The 25980-nt window shown below is 39.5% G+C and overlaps 1 protein-coding gene across 2 annotated transcripts in view; it reads left to right on the forward strand.

Moving 5' to 3' along the window:
• The window catches only part of rims4 (regulating synaptic membrane exocytosis 4), a 91150-nt gene that overhangs the window by 44173 nt on the left and 20997 nt on the right, over positions 1 to 25980 (forward strand). Inside the window, exon 2 of one of the 2 annotated variants that reach the window (XM_003220603.4) lies at positions 17044 to 17182. In XM_003220603.4, coding sequence (XP_003220651.1) covers positions 17044 to 17182 — 139 coding nt within the window. The remainder of the gene's footprint in view (positions 1 to 17043; positions 17183 to 25980) is intronic. The other variant, XM_008110086.3, reaches the window with a different exon arrangement.

A 25980-nucleotide genomic window follows, 5' to 3' on the forward strand; every position in this document is an offset into this window, starting at 1 on the left:
GACTAAACTTTCTAGACATATTTGAGTATATACAGTTACTTTGGGGTTAGTGGATACCAGAATAGAACTGCACAGAAATATTTTCTCTACGGTTGGGAGAGAACTGTGAAAATTATTTATCCTTACTTGTTAAAATGAAACAGTTGAATGTTAGCATCCCTAATCTGGAAAGGCGCATCTTTTCCCACCCCTGCTTTTTGAAATAATTGCCAAACTACTCTGTATATGTTAGGTGCTGATAATGTATCCTGTTGATTTTGCTGGAAAAAAACAAACATTTTTCTTTCTGTTTACCTTTTTTGTTTTTGTTTTGTTGAATTTATTCTTGGAAAGATAAGAACACATTGTAATGAAATCAACAAGAACATTTCCAAACTGGCTTCAGTGTTCCTGCAAATATTATGTCTTGTATTTACTGGGAGTCAATTCAGCACATGATCTGCTCAATGATAATGGAGTTTGGCTTTGATGGTTTTCCTACCACTAATGTTTGCAGTTTCCATCCAAAATAATCCTTGCCAGGAACAAGTGGAGCATCTCTCTTTTATTTTGATTTGATTTGGTTAGCAAATGAGACCTTCCAATTGCTTCGCTAATGGTTACAGAGATGGCTTGCCACAAATGGAAAGTACATGGACTAAAGGAATGGATAATCCTACATGCTGACAGATGTTTCGAATTGCCCTGCGGTTTTTCTGCCAAGCTCTATATTCTGAATGCTGTTTAGGAAAGATGATTGATTACAACAAGTGTAACATCTCGGCCTTACCAGTTACATAGCATCCGTGGATGCTTACAGTTCCTGTTTCATCTCAAAATTGTGATCTATACTTTTTTTTGATATCATAGGAGGAAAGAGATCTTAATGTTCATTCTGTTGAAGAGTGTCAGATATGCCTCTGCCCTCCAGAGTCCATTTAATCTGGTCAAATACCCGTATAAAGGAAGTAATGGTTAATATATTTCAACATGTAAGAGACAAAGCTTTTATACTCAGGCTCTGAAACAACATATTGCAATCATGTCAGAGTAGAACAGAAGAGTATTTTAATATACAATATGGTCACCATATCTGAGGGGATACATTCCAGGATTTATCACAGAAATATGAAAATGAGAGGATATTGAACACTATTGGGGTGAACGACTTTTTGTGGAAGCATGCCATAGAATATCACTTGAGGATGCCATAAGAAGAGGTGGGTAAAAATCAAAAACATATCATCACCACCACCATCATGGGAGTTGCTGGTTTACAAGTTCTTCAGCCTTCTTTACCAATGAGCACAACTCCTATCATTCCATAGAATTGTGCCATGGCAATTAAAGTGGTGTCAAACTACATTAATTCTACAGTGTAGATCAGGCATGGGCAAACTTTGGCCCTCCAGGTGTCTTGGACTTCAACTCCCACAATTCGTAACAACCTACCGGCTGTTAGGAATTGTGGGAGTTGAAGTCCACAACACCTGGAGGGCCGAAGTTTGCCCATGCCTGGTGTAGGTGCACCCTAAGACACAAAACTGAGCACAGTTCTGACTGCATGAACAGTGCTATCTACTGAAATAATAAACACAATTAGCAAATGAAATTCAGTGCCACATTTTGTAATTTTTTGGTTCTGATCTCCATCTTTCTTGTATAATAATAAACTGTCATTGGTGCAAAATTAGAAATCCATAGGCATGTATTCAAACCATCCGTCAGTCTTTTTGAGACACCCCATGTTTGACTCTCTCCCTTAGGGATAGTTCTGTGCAATAATTTAGGTGCTACATGAAATGAACCTTCCTCCATGCCACTGGCACTGCTGTTCTTCTTAAAATAGAACCTGACTGTGCATTCTTTCCCTGAAACACATCCTGTTTGGGCTGTGCTGGTGTGCCATTTGCAAACCCTTAATACAGTGGGTCCCAGGTGTTTTGGCCTTTAACACCCAGAAATCCCAGCCAGTTTACCAACTATTAGGAATTGTGGGATTCAAAGGCCTAAACATCTGGGGACCCACAGGTTGAGAACCACTATCTTAATTGGAAGAGCGCTGTGTTATTGTAAAAGACGTTGTTTGGAGGAAAAGCTGGCATGTCTTCCCTTGATTTTGGTTAGGAAAGGTTGCTCGCCAATGGCTGAACTGGCACTGGCTTAAGGATTTTTTGGGTACTCATGAGCCATGTCAATCATACTAGCTGTAACAAGAACATTTGCATTTATAGAAATGTTGTGCAAATGAAGTGTCATCTAACTATACTTGGCAGTGATTTACCAAATATAAAAGAAGAAATTTCTCTGGCATATGAACCAGGATTGCTGAAAACAAACATTCTACAAATGAACATACGATTGCAGCCAGAAAACTGAGAAAGAGTGGCCAGGTGGACTCGGTACTCCAGTAAGCCTCCCACTCTCTCATGTTTATAATTCTATAGCCAGAAAATATCAGGTAATTCTGGTCATAATAACGGAAACCACTGCTTTGGCAGAGACAATCTGTGCTAAAGAAGGATGCTGTCGTAGCTAGTACAGGTTGACCATCACTTATCTGGAATTCCAAAATAGAAAATGCTACAAAATCCAAAAATTGTTCACATGGTTGACTAAGATAGTGACACATTTTGCCTTGTAATGGTTCAGTATACACAAATGTTGTTTCACATGCAAACTTATTAAATATATTGTTTAACATTACCATCATGTTATATAAGGCATGAGTGGCCATACTTTAAATGAAGTCTGTATTTAGACTAGGGTCCCATATTCAAGATGTATCATTATGTACATATACTACACAGAGATGTGTAGTATCTGCATCTAAAGGCATAGTAATAATTTGGAAACCTAGAGAACATATTAATTTTCTTTTGGAACATAATGACTTTGGACTTGGCTCTATTATATGGGCAAAGGTAAAGGTTTCCCCTGACTTTAAGTCCAGTCGTGTCTGACTCTGGGGGTTGGTGATCATCTCAAATTCTAAGCCGAAGAGCCGGCGTTGTCCATAGACACCTCCAAGGTCATGTGACCAGCATGATTGCATGGAACGCCATTACCTTCCCGCCGGAGCGGTACCTATTGATCTACTCACATTTGCATGTTTTCGAACTGCTAGGTTGGCAGAAGCTGGAGCTAACAGTGGGCGCTCACTTCGCTCCCCGGATTTGAACCTGGGACCTTTCGGTCTGCAAGTTCAGCAGCTCAGTGCTTTAACACACTGAGCCACCGGAGGTATATGGGCATAACTGAAGCTATAATCCAACTTCTCTATAGGGTAACTGGTTGGAGAAATCTTTGTAAACCCCATCCATGCCTATAGCATGGAACTATTCCCTTTCTCCCTAAAAGCATGTTTTTTGTTCAAAATGGGTGGAAGAAATAGGATGACAATTGCAAGAGAACAACAATGACAATTTGATGATGATATGTAAATGCCTCATAAAACTGTTAGAACAAATAAGAATGCAATAAATGTCTTGATTGATGGCACCATAAGTCATTTATAGTGTTCAGCATACTTCCAATTATGATTCTGGTATTCTGTACAATCCTGGAGAACAAATAGCTAGAGAAACTAAAACAGCTCCAATTATTCCTCTATGTGTTGTTCTGGAGATTTCTCAATGTTATATTCTAGCATTTAAGACCAAGCCAGGCAGTGTTGCATAACGTTCTTAAGTATGTTTATGGGTTTTTAATGGTTTTAATTGTTTTAAACTTTTAAAAATAATTAAATGTTTAATCCTATTTTCAAATTTGTATGTTTTTTTTAGGTTTTAAACTGTATCTTGTATGTTTTTAGTGTTGTTAGCTACTTTGGAACTCATTTTACAGAGATAAAGCAGAACGTAAATGATGATGGTGATGATGATATCATTTCTTAATTATGTATTAGAAGGGGGAAAATAATCTTGCCTATAAGATTCGCCTTTGCCATTGTTCCTATGTTAGGGGGCAGTTTTGGTATTTCTCAACACTAAATTAGATACATGTGAAATTACCCATCCATAACCCCAAAAGGTAAGACTCATGTAGCCTCTAGAGCACTGATTCTCAACCTGTGGGTCCCCAGATGTTTGGACCTTCAATTTCCAGAAATCCTAACAGCTGGTAAACTGGCTGGTATTTCTGGGAGTTGTAGGCCAAACCACCTGGGGACTCACAGATTGAGAACCATGGCTCTAGAAGGCTGTTGGACTGCAACTCTCAGCAGCCCTAAACAATATAGCCCATGATGAAAAATGCTGGGAGTTGACATCAAACAAGATTTGGAGGGCCACTTCATTATCTCCCAATGCAATTTCTCTTGCTGCAAGTTTTCCTCTGAGACGATTTGTATGGCAGATTATTTCTCTATATTATCTCAGGTCCTCTGTTGCTTTGGTGCCTTCATCTGATTCCTGAAGTTTGACTGACTATGCACAGAACTACTGTATAACACTATTACAGCACCTGTCAAAAAAAGAGAGTACATGTTGATCTGAATATATTTAGAACAGGAAATTTGTTGAGCTGTACCTTGAATTATTTTTTTCTCGCTGCCATCCACCACTATCACCCCTGCATTGCCTAATATGAAAAATTTCTGTTGTGTTCTGGGTTCTGAAACACTCACTGGTTGACAATGCCAACTGTAAGCAAGAATAATGTTTACAGTTAGACCAAGTAGAAAAAGACCTATTTGCATTATTAGGATAATTTACAGGTTCTGCAATATCCCAGCCTTTCCCTGCTGATTGTTTTGATGACTGTTTCTCATAAATTGTTTCCAGCATACTCCATAAATCTGTTTCTATCAAATGTATTTCCATTAGTTATGGAATGGAAATCAACCTCACCCTGTTACCTTACCTTATGACTGCTCATAGATTCAGGCTATTAGGTAACCAAGGGGTGTCACAAAATTATATATTCAGACTGGCTTTCTCTCAAACATTATATTCGGTCTTTCTACAAGACTTCAGGGAAGCACAGAGCCGGTCCTACTATTAGGCAGTTTAAGGTGGCATCAGATTCTGGGAAACGGGTGGAACCGGTGGAAGATCTTTGTCTTCAAAATAGCGAATCTACCATCTCTATTCACATTTTCAAAACATATGAAAATGTGTTAAACTGCTGAGCTGCTGAACTTGCTGATTGAAAGGTCAGCGGTTTGAATCCAGGGAGCGGGGTGAGCTCTCGCTGTTAGCCCCAGCTACTGCCAACCTAGTTAAAGCAATGGTATTCCTCATAATAACCTATGGTTGCGAGAGCTGGACCATGAGGAAGGCTGAGCGAAGAAAGATAGATGCTTTTGAACTTTGGGGATGGAGGAAAATCCTGAGAGTGCCTTGGACCGCAAGAAGATCCAACCAGTCCATCCTCCAGGAAATAATGCCCGGTTGCTCACTGGAGGGAAGGATATTAGAGGCAAAGTTGAAGTATTTTGGCCACATCATGAAAAGCTTGGAAAATATCATGATGCTGGGGAAAATGGAAGGAAAAGTGAAGGGAGGCCAACCAAGGGCGAGATGGATGGATGGTATCCTTGAAGTGACTGGCTTGACCTTGAAGGAACTGGGGGCAGCGACGGCTGACAGGGAGCTCTGGCGTGGACTGGTCCATGAAGTCACGAAGAGTTGGAGATGACTATGTGAATGAAGAAGAAGAAAAACTGCCAACCTAGCAGTTCAAAAACATGCAAATGTGAATAGATCAATAGGTACTGCTCAGGCAGGAAGGTAACGGCACTCCATGCAGTAATGCCAGCCACATGACCTTGGAGGTGTCTATGGACAACGCTGGCTTTTTGGCTTAGAAATGGAGATGAACACCAACCCCAAGAGTTGAACACGACTAGACTTAATGTCAGGCAAAAACCTAAACCTTACTAGAAAGTAATTCCAAAATTCTTCCCTGTCCCTACTGGATTTGACTTGTTGAGCCCTTTGTTTAATTCAGCCTCCTTTCAAACTAGTCCTTCCAGCTGTATTTGGAAAATATAGTCCTGTGCTGTCAGGGACAATGGATGTTGTAGTCAAATGCAGCTGAAGGATGGTGGATGATGGTTAGTCAGAGGAGATGATGAAAACAATAGTTGTGGCTGACGTTTCATTACTAAAGCAACATCATTTTGCACACACATACATGTGCCTGGATTTCATGAAGCTCCAGTAATATCTGTCAGAATGACTTCACCACAGCCTAGCTTATGACAAGGCTAGATTTGGATAAAATTACAACTGCATCTATGTAGAATGATGAAAGTGATGCTATTAGCTAATGGCCAATGTCAGAAGCAGATAAGCCTTCCTGTGATTCATGGGATTTCTGTGACCTTTCCTGATCGGTGGGAAAAAGTGTTTCAGCAGCAAGGTCAGATTAAGGTATCTGAACCCTTGGAGAAAATATCCCCTCTTTGTGCAGATATGTGAACTTTTCTGTAGGATGGGGGGCTAGTTTTGTACTGAAGTGGCATAGACTAGACATAGTGTTATTGTTGGGTGGCTTGCTTCCCATCTTTTGTTACTTATGCCAACTCTATGGTGAACTTATCACAGGGTTTTCTTGGCCAGATTTTTCAGAGGAAGTTTGCCTTTGTCTTCCTCTGAGGTTTTGTGAGTGCAACCATTGGAGTGGAGATATTATTTTGAATGTGTGATGTTTGGCTCTAAAACCTGTTCGTGGAAGCATGTAGCATGTGTAGGTGGATCTTGGTAGGCATGCAAGTTCATTTCCTGGAGCAGAACGGTTGGATCTGGGCAGGAAGAGCTCATTAGCAATCCTTATGCAGCTTGGACTGTATGTGCCAAAGGGGGAACAAAGCCCACTGGACTGACCTCCAATCTGTTTCATTTTTAGATGAAAACAACAAGCACAAAACTCTCCAGCTAATTCCCCCAGTAATTGAGTTTCCATTATGAATTGGCTTTTCTTAGTAGGTGTCTTTTTGCTATTCTTCCTGCTGTGTCTTAATATCCCTCTGTAGCCTTTAACATTTGTTAAGTAGTTCTGCCAGAAGCAAAGGGCAAAGCAACCTTAATGGAATTGTACCACTTGGAAAGGTCACTGCAGCCTCAGGGATTGTGGAAGGGCAAGACAGTCTCATTTTGAGCTTCCAGGGGCTATAGTATCTACTGTTCCATGCTTGGTACCATTGGAAGAACATGGTGCTTATGCATGTACATAAATCGGCTAACTGCTTTCTGACCATTCTACAGACAATATTAGTAAATAAGCTGGTCTTGACTACACTCCTGTAAACAGGAGGACAGTTTGTGTTAGTGTGGATCTCTGCTATAATATTGATGATGTTTGATTTTACTTTAACTGACATGGCTAAGTGTTACAGAATTATGGGAGTTGTAGTTTTACAGTGTCTTGAGCCTTCTATGCCCGAAATTGATGGTGCCAAACTGCAAATCCTGGTATTCTATAGCATTGAGCCATGGAAGTTAAAGTGTCACACTGCATTAATTCTACAGCATAAATGCACCGTGTAGCTAAGAATTCTAAATACCCCGCTTGCTAAATTGCCAATCTTAGGATTGCACAGGATGTTGCTATGACAGCTAAAGTGGAATCATGGTGCCATAACTGTGTCGTATGAAAAGTCCCTGGGACTTGGGAGAAGGAATCACGTATCTGTCCAACTGTGAGACTCATGAAGACAACCTTTGGCTCCTGGATTAATCTACTACATAGGCTTGTTTTGGAGACAGCGTGGAGTATGGAATGAAGAGGCAGGTGTGCACTCCCTTCAGCTTCCGGAGGAAAAGGAGAGCTTATGTAAATTCTTTCTCAAACAATTTATAGTAGGGGCTTGAATCTGCACAACAAAGAGAAGCTTTTGAGAGAGAGTTCAGGAAAAAAAAAAAACGACTCTTAGAATATGTTATGTCACTTCTTTTCATTGAAAAGACACATCATACCAAGAAAGAAAGAAGACACAGAGTTGCATAAATATAACTAGTTTCATTTAAATAGAAATACATTTCACCTTAGTTGCAGAGATTGAGCAGATGAACTATGCAACTGTTCTAATTGCTCTTCAGGCATATCTTGATGGGCTCTCCTTTCTTCTTGTTTTAACTCGCCTCAAGCCATAAGGAGAGGTGGGTAAGAATTATTATTGTTATTATTATTATTATTAATACCTGAATTTGGCATTCCTTTATAGAGTGGTTATTGGGCACTCCTTTATAGAGTGGTGGTGGTGGTGGTTGTTGTTGTTGTTATGTGTGTTCAGTTGACTCAGGTTTATAGTGACCTCTTTGCATGGTTTTCTTGGTAAGGTTTCTTTAGAGAAGGTTTGTCATTGATTTCTCTTATGCTAAGAAAGTTTAATCTGTCCAAGGTCATTTGATGGGTTTCTATGACTAACCAGGGATTTAAATTCTAGTTTCTCCGAGTCCTAACCCAGCACGTAGACCACCACACCATACTGGCATATATGTAGGCATTCTCATAAAATACAGAATGGGATGATCCTCTTCAAAGCAAGGCACATAGACATGGGTGTCCAGATAGCATGTTGCCATTACTTGATGCAGTATGTAACTGAGGGCAATTTCCTAGCGCAATTCCCTGGAGCCATCTGTGAAGATACTGCCAGATGTTAAGTCTGACAACTGAACAGGTTCCCGTCAACAGGGTGACACTGTTCTAATTATATTAGAACTAAATTCACCAGGGAATATCCAGATGATTAAGCAGATGTGATATCTCATAGGTTAGAATACATTAAGGAAGAAAAAATGAAGCACGATCCAATAACAACTAAGTTTTATTTCAAGGCTACTCTGAGCATTATCACACCATACTGCCATAGTGATGCATTAGTCCTGCTTTTGCCTCAGTCATATTGCATGGTGTCCTTACTTTCCAGGTGTTGTTGCATTGTGGGGTCACTAAAAATTTGGTTCGTTTCACACTGGAAAATCATCCCTTCATGAACCCCTTTTCCATCTACAAATATTTCATAATGCTTTCTTCTGTGAATGATATGGCAAGATGACCCACCCTTGAGGATTCCCAAGGAAATCTCTGGCATTTAAATCCACACTGCCAGATAATCCAATTCAGAGCAGATAATCTGGATTTTATATGGCAGTGTAGAAGGGACACCAGAACACTTCCAGTGTTTGGGCAGGAAACATGATTTTCCTGATATGTTTAACCTTCCCTTAACCCCCTCCCCTGATTTTGTGAGTTACTGTTATGCCATCATACCCTTGTAGCACATTGTACCATTGTTCTGTTGTGATATTGTAGCACAATTATGGACCTCATCCTACAGATTCTGGGCTCTGTTTCCATGCGCTTCAGAAATGGAGTCCCACAAGAATCCTGAAGATGCCACTTCTCGTGAGACTCCATGGGACTCCATTTCCAAAGTGCATTGAAATGGAGCCCAAAATGTGTTTTGAGGAGTCGGGTGCTACCAAATGGGAAAAAGAGGAGGAAAGACAGACCTTGATGGGGAAAGGACATGGGATGGCTGACCATCCCAGAAGACGGGCCTCGATGGGAGGGATCAGAGCAAAACGGTTCCCTTCACTTTCCTCCCACTCATGGGATGAGATCCTAAGTCTACTTTCAAAATAAAAGACAAACCAATCATGTACCTTGATTAGATACAGGTAACGATGCCATTAATATGAATGAAAAAACTGTGCAAAGGACACTATTAAAGCATAGTTTTAGGTAGTTTAGGATAGAGAAAGTGAAGTTTAAATTCTCCAACCTAGCAATACTCCTTGAGTTGTCTGTCAAATTACGAAGGAACTCTAGTCTTATAATACATTTGGCTTTGGGGATCACATCTCATTGTGGATTGTAAACCCTCCATAAGACATAAAATGATATTTTTACCTTTATTTGCTATCATCTCAGCCATTTACCTTTTTTTTTTTTTACACAGGTAGCTTGCCCTAATTGTCATTGTTTTCAAATCTGCTTGAGACATGAAACATGTATGAAACTCAGGCCTAATATTAAGACTTTGGCTAAAATCTAGTGCTAGAGTTGCAGCTACCGTAGCACTTCCATATGATTATGGCTATTGGTTTTCCTTCCTCTTTCTTGGAAAGAGTAGGGAAAGGGAAACATACAAAACTAGCTGGACCAGTAGTTTTCTGGCTCTTTGATAGCATTTTTGTGTCCTGGATATGAACCCTGGTGCTAATGAGGGCTCACTAAAAGTGTGGATGATCTCGTAGAACCATAGAATCAAAGAATAATAGAATTGGGAGAGACCACGTGGGCCATCTAGTCCAACCTCCTGCCATGTAGGAAAAGCACAATCAAAGTTTGCTTAACTGCTGTCGGGAGGCACATAAAATTTCTACTATATGAACAGAAAGTGCACTTCAAAGCTTAAAAAGAAATCTTGGAAGGGAAGCTAATCCATTTTAAATCCAGCCATTTGCTATTCCGCCTTGAATCGATACCACTTAATTTAGCCAATATGAATGGCACCACTCAAAGAGATACTTCTACAAGCCACTAAATTAATTCCGTCCTGTGGCTTGAGAGCGGAAGACAAATACGGTGGACCCAGATGGAGAAAAACTGAATAGCAAACACTACAGATGGAATTTATCATAAAGGACTAGGGAGAAAATTAAAAATTAAAGAATAAAGTGGAGGAATGGCATCAAAATAGAAAGGATTTTCAGGGGGGCCTTAAATGCATTTTAACTGTATTTATTATATTTTACTTGTATTTTAACCTAATCCAAACAGTATTATTCAGTTTAATTGTGTTTTAATTTTTGTATTCGCTTTGTTTTAAATAGTGACCAAAGTGCATGGTTGTAAGCCTCCTTGAGTCCTTACAGGAAAAAATATGGGGTATGAATTAATTAAATAAATACAGTAAATAAATAAGCAAGCTATCATAGGTAGGCTCCAATCCAACCAAAAATTAGATTTCCTAATTATTTTTTATTTTAGTAGGTAAATCATGCACAATTCTGGCTGCACTATGTCATATATGGTGTGTGTGTGTACACACACACACACACACACATACACATACACATACATACATATTATATAGCACTAAGTGTTTCACACCCATTATTTTAGTAATTCACAGAACCCTCTGAGAAGGTAGGCTTCAATTCTTGTATTAAAATTCAGGCTGGAGAGAAGAAATAAGACGAAGACTATGACTTGCCTAAGACAGAGCAAAGATTCACAATGTTAAATTTCTCTTTATTGGAGATGTTTTATCCATGATACTGCACCAGCTTTTGAGAAGAAGCAAGCGAGTATCCTGGAGGAGTGAAATCATATACCACTACAAATTCAAGCATTAAGTGTAACACTGTAAAATAAACGAGAGCCCTGTGGAGGGAAGTGATAATAAAAACAGTAAGGAATGAATAAATTAGCATGACTTGACATTTTGGCACACTAAGCTGATCTTATAAACATATTTTGATGCTTGTCCAAATCTGACATGCTATGTCTTGTGAAGAACCTGTTAATATTGAGCGATGGAAGGATGTGGTGACTCATAATACTGACACATGGTGGGTCACCGAAGGTAGCAATTCACCATGCCAACCATCATCTTGTATTGTTGCTGATGACACTAAATAATTATCATGATGTTGTTTCTAGAATTACCTGAAGTAACCCTGTTCTGCTAGAATGAATGGTTAATTCACAGTATAAAATTCTCCGTAGGTGGTGTGATGTACATGCTTACAACACTCTCAAACAACCAGGAAGACTGTAAATGTCAGGTGCACTTTATAAGTTCTTTAAATGGTACAAATGTAAATATTTCATAAATGTGAAATATTCTTTGCAGAAAATACCAACTTCAGCCAGAGATACAAACATGACAAAATACCAGGCTCATCAACCAAAGGAATGAAAGCAAGAGAAAATGATGGCTAAGCTTAGAGACAGGAAAGTTAGTGGGAAAGAGTTGCTATTTTATGTTGATATATATATAAAAAAAACTTCATGGGCTACTTGATTACCTACCCATCCACCCCTCGGGTTTTTTTGGAAATTTATTTAGATACTGCACTCATTGTTTATCTGCTTTTCCAAATACATTCATCCAGACATTTAGTGGGAGGGTAGGGGAAGAGATCCAATTCTCCTTAAGCCAAATGCTATGCGAGGTATCTGAGTACATCCATGGTAAGCCTTAACTACACTAAAAACAAAAGGGCTAGCATCCTGATTATGACATATACATGTACAAAGTTGCTATTGAGCATAACAGTTGAGTAGTTCTGGCACAATATACCTTCGCCTGTGGATATTTAAAATTGCAACCATGGTCAGCTAATATTTCACCACATCCACTGTTACTGATGATCTCTAGCCTACAATTACATTAGATTGCATAGGTACGGGAAAAGCCTAGTCTCAGCAGTCTTCAAAATCAATGCACAAATAAAGAGTGCAAGCTCAGGAATCCAAACATCTTTCCAACAGGAAGTTCAAAAAGCACTGCCATTTTTATTTGTGAAAAAAAGTCTATAGGGAAGTGGATGTCAAAGTTTGTTTTGTTTTTACAGTGGTGAGTGATGCCTTTAAAAGCTGTGAGCTAAGGACGAAAGCACTTTGCAAGCAGCTTTTGTCTTTTTCTTCCTGTCCTTCCATCATACAATACCCAAATTCAAGCAGATAGCTAAGGTGACAAGGGAGAACTACAAATCTATGTGCAGTCAGTTGTGAAACTCTCTATACTGCCATCTCAGGCAGGGCTGAGGGTGTCCTGTCTGTTCCAATGCACAGTGTTTGCTGAAAAGATTTGCCAAAATTAAGGGACACTTTGAGGGGTGATGTTTCAGATATAATAGGATACTTTTTAATTAATGATGCAAACCTTTATTTATTTCATTCTTTCATTTGGGAAAAGAAAACATCAAAATCTGTCAGAGTTAGAAGAGACTCTTCATATCTTTAATTATTTTTCATGCATTTTAGAACCTAAAAATGTATAAATCACACACCCAAATATGTAAATCACAATTTTGCACAAACCTTTGGCTTTCCACAAAATACACTGGGGCTTTGGAAAATGGGGGGGAGGGGCAATACAAGTATTTTGCCTTCTTGCAAGAACAAAAGATCTCAGGACAGCTGACGGGTTTTTTTTGTTGTTGTTGTATCAAGGGCAAAACAATTTGTAAACATTCTTTACCTCTATACTTGCAAACAAAGAAGCCCAGCATCAGAGGTAGGAAAAATTACCATTTTGGACTACATCTCCCAGAATCTCCTAGCTGGTAGTCATTTTCAGCATTCCTCCTTTTCCCCATTAGTCTGACTTTTGCTTTCCATCTGGCTTTGGGTAAAGGAGACTGTAAAGGGAAACTGCAGTAGAAACAGCAGCTGGGCTATCTTGCCTTTTATCCTCTGGGACCATGTGCGGCATCAATAATGCAGGAAGTGGTGTGTGAGGCCAGATGCAACTTCTGTGTCTGCACAAGCTCCAAAAAGTGCCAGCGTTGTGGCAGACTGAGACTTGGCAGTGCCAACAATGAGGGTGAGTTGGGAATAGAGTAGATGTTATGGCAATGCCTGTGACAATACCGCGACTCTCAAGTACCTGTGAAACTCCACAGAATACCCACAAGAGCATAGATGCACTTAATATTTCTCAGCAATATAGTATGACAATCTGAGTTTTTAGGAAAGTGAATATAGCATCAGAAGAAATGCTGCAAAAATAATTCCTGTTTTCTTAAAAACTGCACATTTCTGTATCTTACATGTTGAACACTTTACATTTCAATCAGGTTTGGGCAATCCAGGGACTGTGGACTGTTTTAGAGTCTTTAGAGCCCCACTACCACCAAAATGCTTTTTTAAAAAATGAAAGAAGAATGGTACTACCAGAAGTCTCCAAGAAATGTCATTCACTTTAAAACAAGCATTTTTTTAAAAAGCCAGAGGTGATCTTCTAGTGAGCCCCTTCTGGTTTTGGTGGAATGGGGCAGTCACCTTGCCTTTCAGGATTCTAGCTTCTTTTGGATTACAATCAACCCAATTCAAGGTGTAGTATTCATTATCTACATATGAAATTTCTTTATTACAGCAATACCCTGTGGAATTTGGGGGAGGGGTATAAATAGGATTCCATGTGGTTTGTCTTCCAAATAAGTATCACATCTGTATCCAGTTGTCTTCTACAAACTTTCTACATTATGCATCACTGGTCATTGAGCAGTTTGAACATTAGGGATTCAGGTCTATGGATTCAGAGCAGCCTCTCTTATAGGTTGCATCTACATGCTCAATATGCCATCTCTTTCCCTGCTTCTGGATTTTCTTGCTTCTGGAGTAGAGAGAAATTTTGGAATTGGAGGAACCTTGGAGGCTCAGTTCAACCAACAGTCACATTCAAACTGTAGGGCTGCAATAAAAGATACAGCTTCATCTTCCATGGCTGATGGTCACCTAGCCTCTGCTTAACTATCTTAAGGAAAGTGAGCCTACTATCCCTTGAGTAAAGCTTTTGCATTGTTAACTTTCACTCTTAGAAGGTTTATTACTATTAGGAGAAAAAGAGCTACAAGAAAAAGGACTAGTTTGCTCATTACTCTTTTCTGCCTTGCTCCTCGTGTCTTTCTGAGTTATAATTAGCTTCAAAGGGGAGAGCTAGATAATCAAGGCATTCAATCATTCTTCTGCCTTTCTTCATGACTGCCTTTCTTTGGTGTTTCTCCTCAAGGTGGAGTAAGAGGATGGAAAGAAATTGGAGGGAGTATGTCAGGGGAAGACCATTTTTATACCTCTACCGCAGTGATTCCCAACCTTGGGTCCCCAGATGTTTTAGCCTTCAACTCCCAGACATCCTCACAGCTGGTAAACTAGCTGGGATTTCTGGCAGTTGTAGGTCAAAACACTTGAGGACCCACAAGTTGAGGACCACTGCTCTACTGACTAGACATTAAACAGAAGAGCCAACATCCTGTTAGTGAAATATAAAAGGGTAAGTTCTATGTATGCACTTTTTGGTTGTTGTGGAGGTTGGCATTCTCTACCTCTCTTTGCTACAACCAAAGTTGCTGACACCTCTGGAGGATCTGATGGCTCTCAATGGATGATGTCATCAGCCCGTATCTGATTATGGGGACATAACCAGATGCTTCTCATTGCCCATGGGAGAGATCCTAATGGCAAAATGGAGAGTCCGTGAGGATGTTGAGAGGAAAGATATAGTTTGCAACATCTGTGAAACACTGTACTTTCCTGTACATGCCTTCAGCCAAGAAGGGAAGGGAGGATAGGCAATAAAGTTGTTTTGAGGAGAACAGTCCCACTCCTTCTTCGCTTCTCTTTAAATTCTGCCTATGATAAGGTAAATCAACTCATGTTTGCAAGGTCAAGGCCCTCACACACAAGAACAAGAAGCATGAATCTGGTGAGACACATCTCCAGCAGACATTTGTCCCTTGCCAGTGAGAGAGGAGTTTAATAGGGGAAAGATGACAATAGCAAGGCACACTTGGAAGCAAGTTTAGTATCCTTATTCATTGAAATAGTTTTGTAGTCCTTTGTCCGCTTTATAGTTTAAGTATTGCATGTCAGCTGAATCTTCTTAGCTTCCCAACGTCAACCAAAGCAATTAGTGCTAATGGTACTCATTATATATTCATTATATAACATAATTTGTTCTAAGAAACACAGGCTAGAGGAGCAGATGATGAAAATAGGAACTGTTAATTTCATAAGGTGGGCTTTTGAAGGGTAGTTATTGAGGAAAGGGAAGTTGTAGCACCAGAATTATTCATTCTGTTGGCTTCTGTTTTACTGAAGGTGTCTTTTTCTCTCTGAAAATTTGACTATTTGAAGGCAAAGTGGCTTGATTCATTCATATCAGGGCTAAAAACAATTTTTAAAAACTTCATAACATTGAAAGAAAATGGCAATAAAGATGAATAGAATTCAACATATAAATATAGAAACACTGCATTTTTAAAATATGATAAAAACTCGGGGAGATGTTGACTAGATAAGACCAAATGCATCTCTCATTAAACATTCTGGTCCAACACTAACTAATCTGAAGTCTCTCAGAAACCTATAGACAGGACCTGTTCCTCCAACATAATTCCTCTATATGGCTATTGATAGTCCTTCCCCCATAAATCTATCCAATCTGTGAAGCAGTCTGCTCCAGTGGCTAGAGTTTTGGAGTGAGACTTATGGAATCAGGCTACAAGTCCCAAATGAGCAGACTTGGAAAATTGCTTGTTAAATATTACTTATATAAAAATACAATGGCACTCTCTCTTGGTATTTTAATTCTTAAATGGACACCAGGGACGGCTCTTCTAGCCTAAGGCTTTCACTTAACAAAGATATTTATTGTTCATGCCAAGAATTTCTTCCCTGAGATGTCAGTGATGCTAATCACCCATCTGTATTCTGAAGTGATACAAGCCAGGGCTAACTGTATCTTTCCATCTGTTTGAGACTGGGGGTTCTTAGCTTGGTTGCTCTGATTTTACCTGTGAAGGTAAATAACTCAATTTATCATCTGTATGCCTGCCATTAATTGCTGTGGCCACTCAGTAACTACTTTTTATTGTGTCAGGGGATACTTGAGAAACTGCAAGTCGCTTCTGGTGTAAAAGAATTGGCAGTCTGCAAGGACGTTGCCCAGGGAACACTCGGATGTTTTACCATTCTGTGGGAGGCTTCTCTCATGTCCTTGTATGGGAAGCTGGAGTGGGTGGGCAATGCTAGCCTTGTTAAACCATTGTCTAACTCTTCATGAAGCTTTGTTTAGCTGCACTAAACTTGGAGTTATTTTCATGGTCAAACTAACAGTTGAAAGAGTGCTCGTCCACAAGCAAAATGACTTCTAGAACTATGTTCACCTCTTTCTTGTCATACTAAGAAAAATTAAGTTGCTTGTAGTTTCCAGATTCCAGTATTGTTCTAGTTTCCACATTTTCAAGTAGTAGCTCTTCTGTTTTGTCACATGTACTTCATATTTTATTGCTGTACAAGAAATGCCTAATCTGTTTTTTCCTCTTTCTCTGTCCCTCTCCCTCCTTCCCACATGCTTTTCTCTCTTTGCTTTAGAAGATGGCAGGAAACTTAAAGGCGCTATCCAGCGAAGTACTGAAACTGGCCTGGCTGTTGAAATGCCCAGCCGAACCATTCGACAAGCTAGTCATGAATCCATTGAGGAAAGCATGAACAGTTATGGATCTGAAGGAAAGTAAGTAATGATAAGCAGAGGTACATCCATAAAATTTCAAACAAGCATGTTAAACATGCACACGCACATGTGAGATTTCCTCCCCTCTACAACAGCAATTAACTGACATCTCAAATGGTTTATGGGACAGCTTTTATTACTAAGCATCGTTTATGATGGGGCTTCTCCCCAATGGCTAGATGTCTTCTTATTTACTATACAGAATTATAGCACTGTTGTTCCACTAACTGCCATTTTTTTCATTCCATGCAATCCTGGGATTCGAAGTTTAGAGGAATTTCACCCAGAGCACTCTAGGGCTTCATTAAATTACAAAGCCAAGAATTTTTTAGGATGAAACCATGGCTGTGCTATAACTGTGTAGTGTGATCAGCCCCACTATTTAAACAGCAACAACAGTTTTCTGACCTCTGCTTAAGGGGCTAGCAAAGTTTTTGTTATCTCAGCCTACACATTGCTATCAGAACACAATGACCAGAGAAGTGATATTAATTCTAACATTTTAGGAGCAAAAAATATAGAAGAAAAAAGATGAATAATCATTCTCACCATCGCCCCAGGCATCCCCACTTATTCAATGAATTCAGCACCAGAGCATTGTCAAAAAGTGGAAATGGTTGAAATGTGGAATCCACTGATACATTATTTATCTATCTGCTAGTACACACACACATACACACACATATATGATATACTGTTAATACACACACATATAAACACACAGAATGTATTTCTTCAACTCTAAGATGCACTTTTTCCTATATAAACATCTCTAAAAATGGGGTGCATCTAAGAATAGCAGGTAAATCTTATGATTTTTTTCTTGATAGTGGTGTACTGAAATTAGAGTTGATGGCCTCTTACAATTGAAGAAATATGGTGTGTGTGTATAAATACAAATGCACACACAGAGTATTACGTCATCATATATGCTGTATTCTAAGCACAAATACTCCACAGTAATGTATAAGAGATGCACTGTCCACAATTTAAGATATAATATGAATGACTGAACACAAACTGAACAAAAAAGATGGTGCCAAGTCGACTGAGAGAGAGGGGGGAAAACCATTGCATGATCACAGAATTGTTGTCCAAATAATGACATAAATATATGGGATCTGGGTATAATTTAGAATGGTCAAAGGAGTGTGATATCAAAATGCAAGTTGTCAAAAAGCAGATGATGCCTGTAATAGATTGTGAAAGTTCTGCTCTAAGCCACAGGATATGAATTCTTTAATGCCGCTATTAAGGGATACAGCAAATGCAGATGTTCTTTGACAAATCACAGTACATTCAGAGCTATCCAATATCTGAAATGAAAGGTCTTATGCTGCAGCCTTTTAGCATTACTGATTCATGGGCCAAAATCATATTGAAATACCAGTGAGGTAAAACTCTCTGGCCTAGCAACAGGGAATCACATGCTACTTATCATTCTGTGTGCAATGGTAACCACTGGCAAAATGCAAGTTCTAGTGGTGCAGTGAGCAGTGCAAATATCAAATTGCTTACACTACGACCCTTTGAGTGAGTGATTTGACTCAATAGGAATCTGACCATTGCTTACTATAGTTAGCTGGAAATGGAATTAAGTGCTTGATGCCTCCTCCTATCTTATAACTTAGTATTGTATTATCCACTAATGTCCTTCCCAGCAGCCAAAACCTATTGCTTAGTAACAAATAAATGAAGCAAAATGTACCAGTGGTGTTAATTAACATTTTCTCCTTGTGAGTTCAGCTAATTTTAACACTTCCTAATGCATGTGGGTGGGCAATTACAGATGAATGGTCTGTTAATTGCCCCTTGAATAACCTTGTTAACTACATACATGAAAAGGGCTTTAGTGATGATAGAAGATTCTCTGGTGTAGCTTATTAAAAGAAAAGTTGGGAGCAAAGGAGAAGCCTCAATAACCCTAAGGGTTCAAGTGACATGTTTCTGAATCTGTCTATCCATTTCTGTTTCATGAGCCACTTTGATGGAAAGGAAAGATACTGTTGGTGAGCTGGGAGGGAGGGTGAGATGTGTGTGTTTAGTGAACCCAAAGTCTTTATCCTAGAAACTGTGAGAGATGGGAACATTGTTTTTTTGTTGCTTTATAGGGCCGCTGACCCTTGGTGACATTAGTAGACATTACACCAGTTTCCTTGACACATGCACCCCTCAGACCTATTTCCATGTCTAGCAACTGACTGAAGAAAAGGAGGTGATCTGTACCCGCAATCAAAATGGCCAAGACTATATATGATCATCCACAAATGTTCAAGAACCCAGACAGAGATGCCATACCAATCATGCTTTAAAAATGCAGTAGGACCCCAATATTTGTGGGGGGATATACTCCAGGACTTCGCATGCCTATGCAAAACTGTGGAAACCCCATTTGAACAAAATAATTTGGTAGAAGCATACCATACAGCTGAAAGATGTACGAAATTCCCTGAGAGAACACCTCTTTAGACATTGCTAGATCCTTCAGCACAACTCTGTGGTCAAATTCCAGTGGAAGCATACCATAGAATTGCTTGGAGGATTTAGAAAATGCCTAAAGACAATACATTTGTCAGGTGCTAGTCAATTATGAGTATCCGGCCCACAAATACAGGGGTAACATTGGAGTGCTCGCATTATTTTTTTCAACTATAATGAAAATCAGTCCTCTGTGAGGCCATCCAACAGAAAGCCTTGAGTGTAATGCAGCTGCTATATCTTTTCATACAGAAACTGCTCGGTTCCCTGAATACTTGAAGGCTTAAATGTCATTATATCAGTTCTTGCAGACATAAGAATCTTGGCACATTTGAAACTTTTTTTTTCACCAAGAGCAAATTTCCATGCCACGGGTTTAGCTCCAGTTGTTACACCCAACGAGAGTACACCCAATGACTCATTGGCTGAGTCAGCTCTTGTGTATATCTCATTAATTTGGTGGGTCTACTGTTTTGTGGGCTAGCAGCTGGATTTAGACTGTTGTGTTTAACAAGAAATGGGCACCTTTTACTATAATGCTGTATTTCTTTTGGGGCTCTGTTATTTCCCTCCTTGTCTCTCATCTAAGCAGAGCTTGAACATGAAAGCACCCTGACTGTGCACTGATGCTACATGGAGCCAACATATTTGTACACCGTTCCCAAGAGGGCAGGGTATATAAATCTAAATGAAAAGAATCATGACCAGCATGGAAAAGGAAATGTTTCCACACTGTCGAAGTGAAAAAGTTCAATTTACAAATCTGGGAATTTTGCAATAGTCTGCTAAGCAACTGCATTACTTACTATACAGTTACATAGCAGAACTATTTCCCTAGTGGAAGGGGGTTTTTTCCCTCACTACTACAACTGCAGAAGAGCAGTGCTACTATCTTTGAATTGTTATAATCATGACCCCCACCATCACCAAAATAGTAATATGATTGCTAACAGTATCTCTAGCATTAAACCTTGTACTTCCTAGATGGTTCGGACAAAAGCAAACTGCTGCAGCTTCTCATGTCTTATGTGTTCTCTCACATTAATATAGCCATACCTCCAATTAACAAAATTTCTGACAAAATGCTTCTTTTTACAAAGTATCTTTCATGTCTGCTCAGCCCCCACCTTCCTCATTGTGCTGGCCAGCACATGTAAGGAAGGAATACGAATGTTAATGATAACTCTCTTGTCATATTCCCACCACTCCCTCCTTTACAATGTTTTCTCAGCACAATAATTCTGCAGATTCTAGCAGATCATTTTCTCTGATTTTCACCCCACTGATACCCCTATTCATATACATTCCAGAGCTGGCAGCGAAAATAAGCTTGGCCACATGAGAATCAGAAAAATGTAGGATGCTGCCAATTCTGCAAGGGTTCTAAAGCTTCACATTGTCTCCAGCTGTAGCCTGAGTAGTGATAAGAACTAATTAAAATCAATTGTTAGGCATTTTCTATCAAAAGAGGTTAATTACATTTCTATTTAACATACATAAAGTGGAATCCCAACTTAATTCCATTATTAAGTTATTTATTAATTAAATGAGAGACTGACAGAGGAGCCAAACATTTTTACAGTTCTTAGCTGACTCTTTCAGGAATGCAAATGACTATAAGGATCTTTATTTTTGTTGATGAGTAAAATGTGATAGTTTTATTAACTTCATGGTCAAAATGTTTTAAACTAATACGTAGTAAGGACCGGTTGGAAGGGAGTTGAGTGTCTCTTTGCATCCAGGTGGTCCTCCCGTGTTTTCCACCAGATACAAGATACAGTAAGATCACTGTATCAGCAGGTGATTCACATAACCAGCCAGATCACGGTTATGTGAAACTGCGGATACAAATGAACCCCATGGGGATTCCACTCCTAACATATCATACCGTTGTGACCGAAGACCTAAAGATTCCTAGAGGAGATTATTACAGAAAGAGAAAGAGAGAGAGAGAGATGGGTACATGAAACTGCAGTTATGGGTTCTGTGGTTACGGGGGTCTTGCTGCACAAGTTTCTCATCTGACCCAAATGCTTTTATCTCCCATTGATGGGATCCACATGGAAAATGGAAACCATTTCACTGAAGTCACCATTTTTGAATTTGAATTCTGGTGAGGGTTTTAGTGTAGGCTTGTAACATAAACTTAAATATCAATTAAACATAAAGAGAATACTCATTTTCCCATTTCTAATGTAAAGATTTTTTTTTTGCTTACTAATGATTAAGTACATGCATTAACCAATGTCTATTAACTTTCCTGACTCTCCTGCAAATATTATGTTCTACAATATAGAAAACATGCCAGGTTACTATAATTTAAGCTCATTGTTCTTCCCTTTTTGGCAGCTGGCTTTTCTTGGAAGAGCTGATTCAGGGTAACTGGCCCCAGAGGAAAATCTTGTGAGCTGCTGTAAGCCCATAACATGTGGCACCTGCGAAGGCATTTTTGTTTTCTGCTGACTATCTCTGAAATGATTCAGTTGCAAAATGCAAAGGTCTTTAGAATAACTCAGCAGGCTGTTACTGCAGCAAGAGAAGTTAGAGAGGTGTGATCCTGCTTGAGGTGAGGAAGCCGAAAATGTTCTGCAAGGACACATTGTCAGATTGCTGTGCCTTCCCCCATCCGTTTAATTTCAGCTCTTCAAACAAAATGTTCCCTTTCTGCTTCCCTCGAGACTGGTGTCAGGGCATTATGTGTGCATGCTCCTCTATGCTCAAAAAAGCAACATGTAAGATGGAGGCCCACCTGCAGCTTTCCTTAATACATGCTTTTCCCCTGGCCATCATTCCTTTTCATAGCTAACCTGGGCAACACTGAGTGTTTAGCAGAGCAAAGTAAGGCATGTCTAAATGCGCAATTGATATTTGTTGAAAATGTGTTAAAATATAAGTGGGAAAAAACAACTGAAAATTACAAAAATGTAATATTGAGCATCCAGGATATACAGAATAATGGGAACCAACTGTGTGGGTCCAGGGAGAAGAAGAACACTGGAAAGGATGGTTGAGAAAGAATTGCTAATGCTAGACAACGTAGCCTGACTGAATAAGTGGGAACGTGGGGACTTCTCCAGTAATGCATATTTACAGAATATCCTCCAACATTTTACAGATGAAAAATAAGACACATGTGGCCAAGTAGCATCACAGTGTGGTCAAAATCATTGTTATGTACCCTCATAACAGAGAGGAGACATGATAGCTATGTACAAATACGTGAAGGGAAGTCATAGGGAGGAGGGAGCAAGCTTGTTTTCTGCTGCCCTGCAGACTAGGATGCGGAACAATGGCTTCAAACTACAGGAAAGGAGATTCCACCTGAACATCAGGAAGAACTTCCTCACTGTGAGAGCTGTTCGACAGTGGAACTCTCTCCCCCGGGCCATGGTGGAGGCTCCTTCTTTGGAGGCTTTTAAGCAGAGGCTGGATGGCCTTCTGTCGGGGGTGCTTTGAATGCGATTTCCTGCTTCTTAGCAGGGGGTTGGACTGGATGGCCCATGAGGTCTCTTCTAACTCTACTATTCTATGATTCTATGATTCTATGATTCAAGTTATTTCTGACTTACGGTGACCCTGTCAGGGGTTTTCCGAACAAAAAGAGTGTGACTTGCCCAGGGTCACCCAGTGAGTATCCATGGCCAAGCAGGATTTGAACTCTGGTCTCCAGCATCATAAGCCAATGTTCAAACCACTGTGCCATGTTGGCTGTCGTGGTCAAGGCTGTAGGATTTTAATGAAGAAGAACAGATAAGTTAGAAGAGGTTGCAGCAGTTGGCTTTTGCCTGAACTAGTGGGTTGGAGAAAATGATACCCCTTCCTTTCTGCTCCACCCTTTCTATTTGAGTGCAAATTATTTTGCACTTGGAACTTATTTTTCAGCAATTGAAGAAATATGATAATTGAAGATAAATGGGGTAATTGGAACACTTCAAAAGCATCTGGAAAGTGGGGTGGCAGAGAATTAACTGAGAATGTCCTGGCCAAATCAAGACAATTGGAGGGTATGGTTCAGTATTTACATAAATTCATTCAATTCAGCGTTGTTTTTTTCCTGTAGTTGGGATCAACAGGTGAATTTGGGCCTTAAACTGTGTCTGCTCTTCAGAGTGTAGAAGTTCAGTCTATCTTTATCTGCCACAGTTCCACCATAAAAAATCGTGAGATTTGTAAGCTGTGGGTTAGTTAGACTTCTGACATCTAGTGCTGTCTAAAAGGACACACTAAATACATTACAAATAGATTACCAAATTTCAGGAGTCTGTTGGTTGGAGCCATGATCAAACTATTATTACTATATAATGCAGATACATTTTGTTCTCCTATTTCTCATTGGCGACTGAGTGCAGAACACTCAAATAAAAGATTTCTTTTGAGACCTGAATACATCCAGCGTAGGTAGATCTTCAGTTTTTGGCAAGTGCATGATGTCATTCTATGGCCTCTTCTCCAGCTGTATGTAATAAACAGAACACTTGAAATCCTTCTGATTTTTCTTTTCTTCTGAGATGTTTATACAACACAGTGGGGATCTCATGGCCCTCCAGATCTTGCTGAATTACAACTCCCACCATTCCTCATGATTAGCTTTACAAACCAAGGTTGCTGGATGTTGCATTCCAACCTTTAAAGGACCACATTATCCCACTTCTGATACAAGAGCATTGTTTTGGGACTGAAGGCAAGGAAGGAAGTGGTGTGTAATCTGTCTTAGGATAACATACAGTTTGTTCATGTAACACTTACATTTCACGTGGTGTAGCATTCTGGAGATTGTAGCCATTTCTGATACTAGAAAACATTCAATATCAGTTAGGAAACAACAGCCAAGAGAAACAAAAAGGTTGATCAGAAACTTTCTTATTAATTGAGATGCAATGAGTGTTAAGGCTGTAAAAAGGATTTCCCCCCTACTTGAAGCCATAACAGGATGACACACCACCCACTCAGTTTCATATACAGAAACTGACTGGACTGGCATTTGAATATCATACCCTCCAACTGTCCCGTTTTGGCAGAAACACTCCTGATTAATCCTCTGTCATCCCACTTTTTCTGATGCTTAAAAATGTCCTGCTTTCCTCCCACTATCTCCCACTTTGTCCTCATCTTACCTTAACAGATGCAAACTGTTTAAAAGTGTAAAACTGATCTGCACACAATTACGACAGCGAGGCAATCAGAGAGAATAGGGCAGAATTTGTCCTTCCCAGTAGGCTCAGGCAAAAGCAAATTGCTGCAGCTTTTTCTGGTTTGTGTGTTCTTTTTCACGTATGCGTGAAAACACACTGTTTATTCTCAAAAGTAGCAATGAATAATTTCAATAATTTCATTCCCACTGTGAAAAAGTCTTTGAAAGCTACATTGCTTTCACAGACTATTTGCAATTCAGAAGTCATTTCTGTGAAATTCATTTATAGTTGTTTTTCTCAGGAAAGAGAATCTTCTGCAGATAAAATATTTCAATGCATTAATATTCATTCCTGCAGAGAAAATTATATTTCCTGCACAAAAGAACTACAGTGTGAATTTTGTGCAGTCCTCAAGCATGGACTCTTCTTGTGTCTCAACATTAAAAATGATTTTACATCATTAAAAATATTTTCTAATATTTTTTCTATCACTAGTCAAAACTGAAATGTTTTCATTTGCCAGCAGAAGGATAGCAAAGGGGAAGCTGTCCTAGTTCTCCTAGAGAGATAGCTCCAAAGCTTGGGGGCAGCCAACAGAAAGGCCCTCTCCTTTTTTTTTTTTTACCACCAAACATGCCTGAGAAGGACTTGCCTTGAAGATTTTTTACAACTTGGGAAGGCTACTGTGGGAAGATATGATCCCCCGGGTGGCTTCAACCTGAGACATATAGGTCTTTATAGATAGTAGATGTGTTCCAAATCAAACCTGCAGAAACAGAGGTCAACCAGGCTTTAACTATTTGTCTAACAAGATGACAGGAAATTCCCTGAAAAACGATGTGTTGTCAAAGGCCTTCATGTTGTTTATACTGTTTTAATTGTTTTTAATTTGCCTTTTGTTTTGTATTGTTATATTGTGTGTTGAGGCCTTGGCCTTTGTAAGCCGCATCGAGTCCTTCGGGAGATGCTAGCGGGGTACAAATAAAGTTTAATAATAATTTTAAAAAATGGCCAGGATCACAGGGTTGTTGTATGTCTTTCGGGCTGTGTGGCCATGTTCCAGAAGTATTCTCTCCTGACGTTTCGCCCACATCTATGGCAGGCATCCTCAGAGGTTGTGAGGTATGGATAAACTAAGTAAGGAAAGGAAAGAATGTATATCTGTGTAGAGTCCAGGGTGTGGCAAGA

The sequence above is a fragment of the Anolis carolinensis genome, chromosome 4 (assembly GCF_035594765.1).
Source record: "Anolis carolinensis isolate JA03-04 chromosome 4, rAnoCar3.1.pri, whole genome shotgun sequence".
Classification (NCBI taxonomy): domain Eukaryota; kingdom Metazoa; phylum Chordata; class Lepidosauria; order Squamata; family Dactyloidae; genus Anolis; species Anolis carolinensis.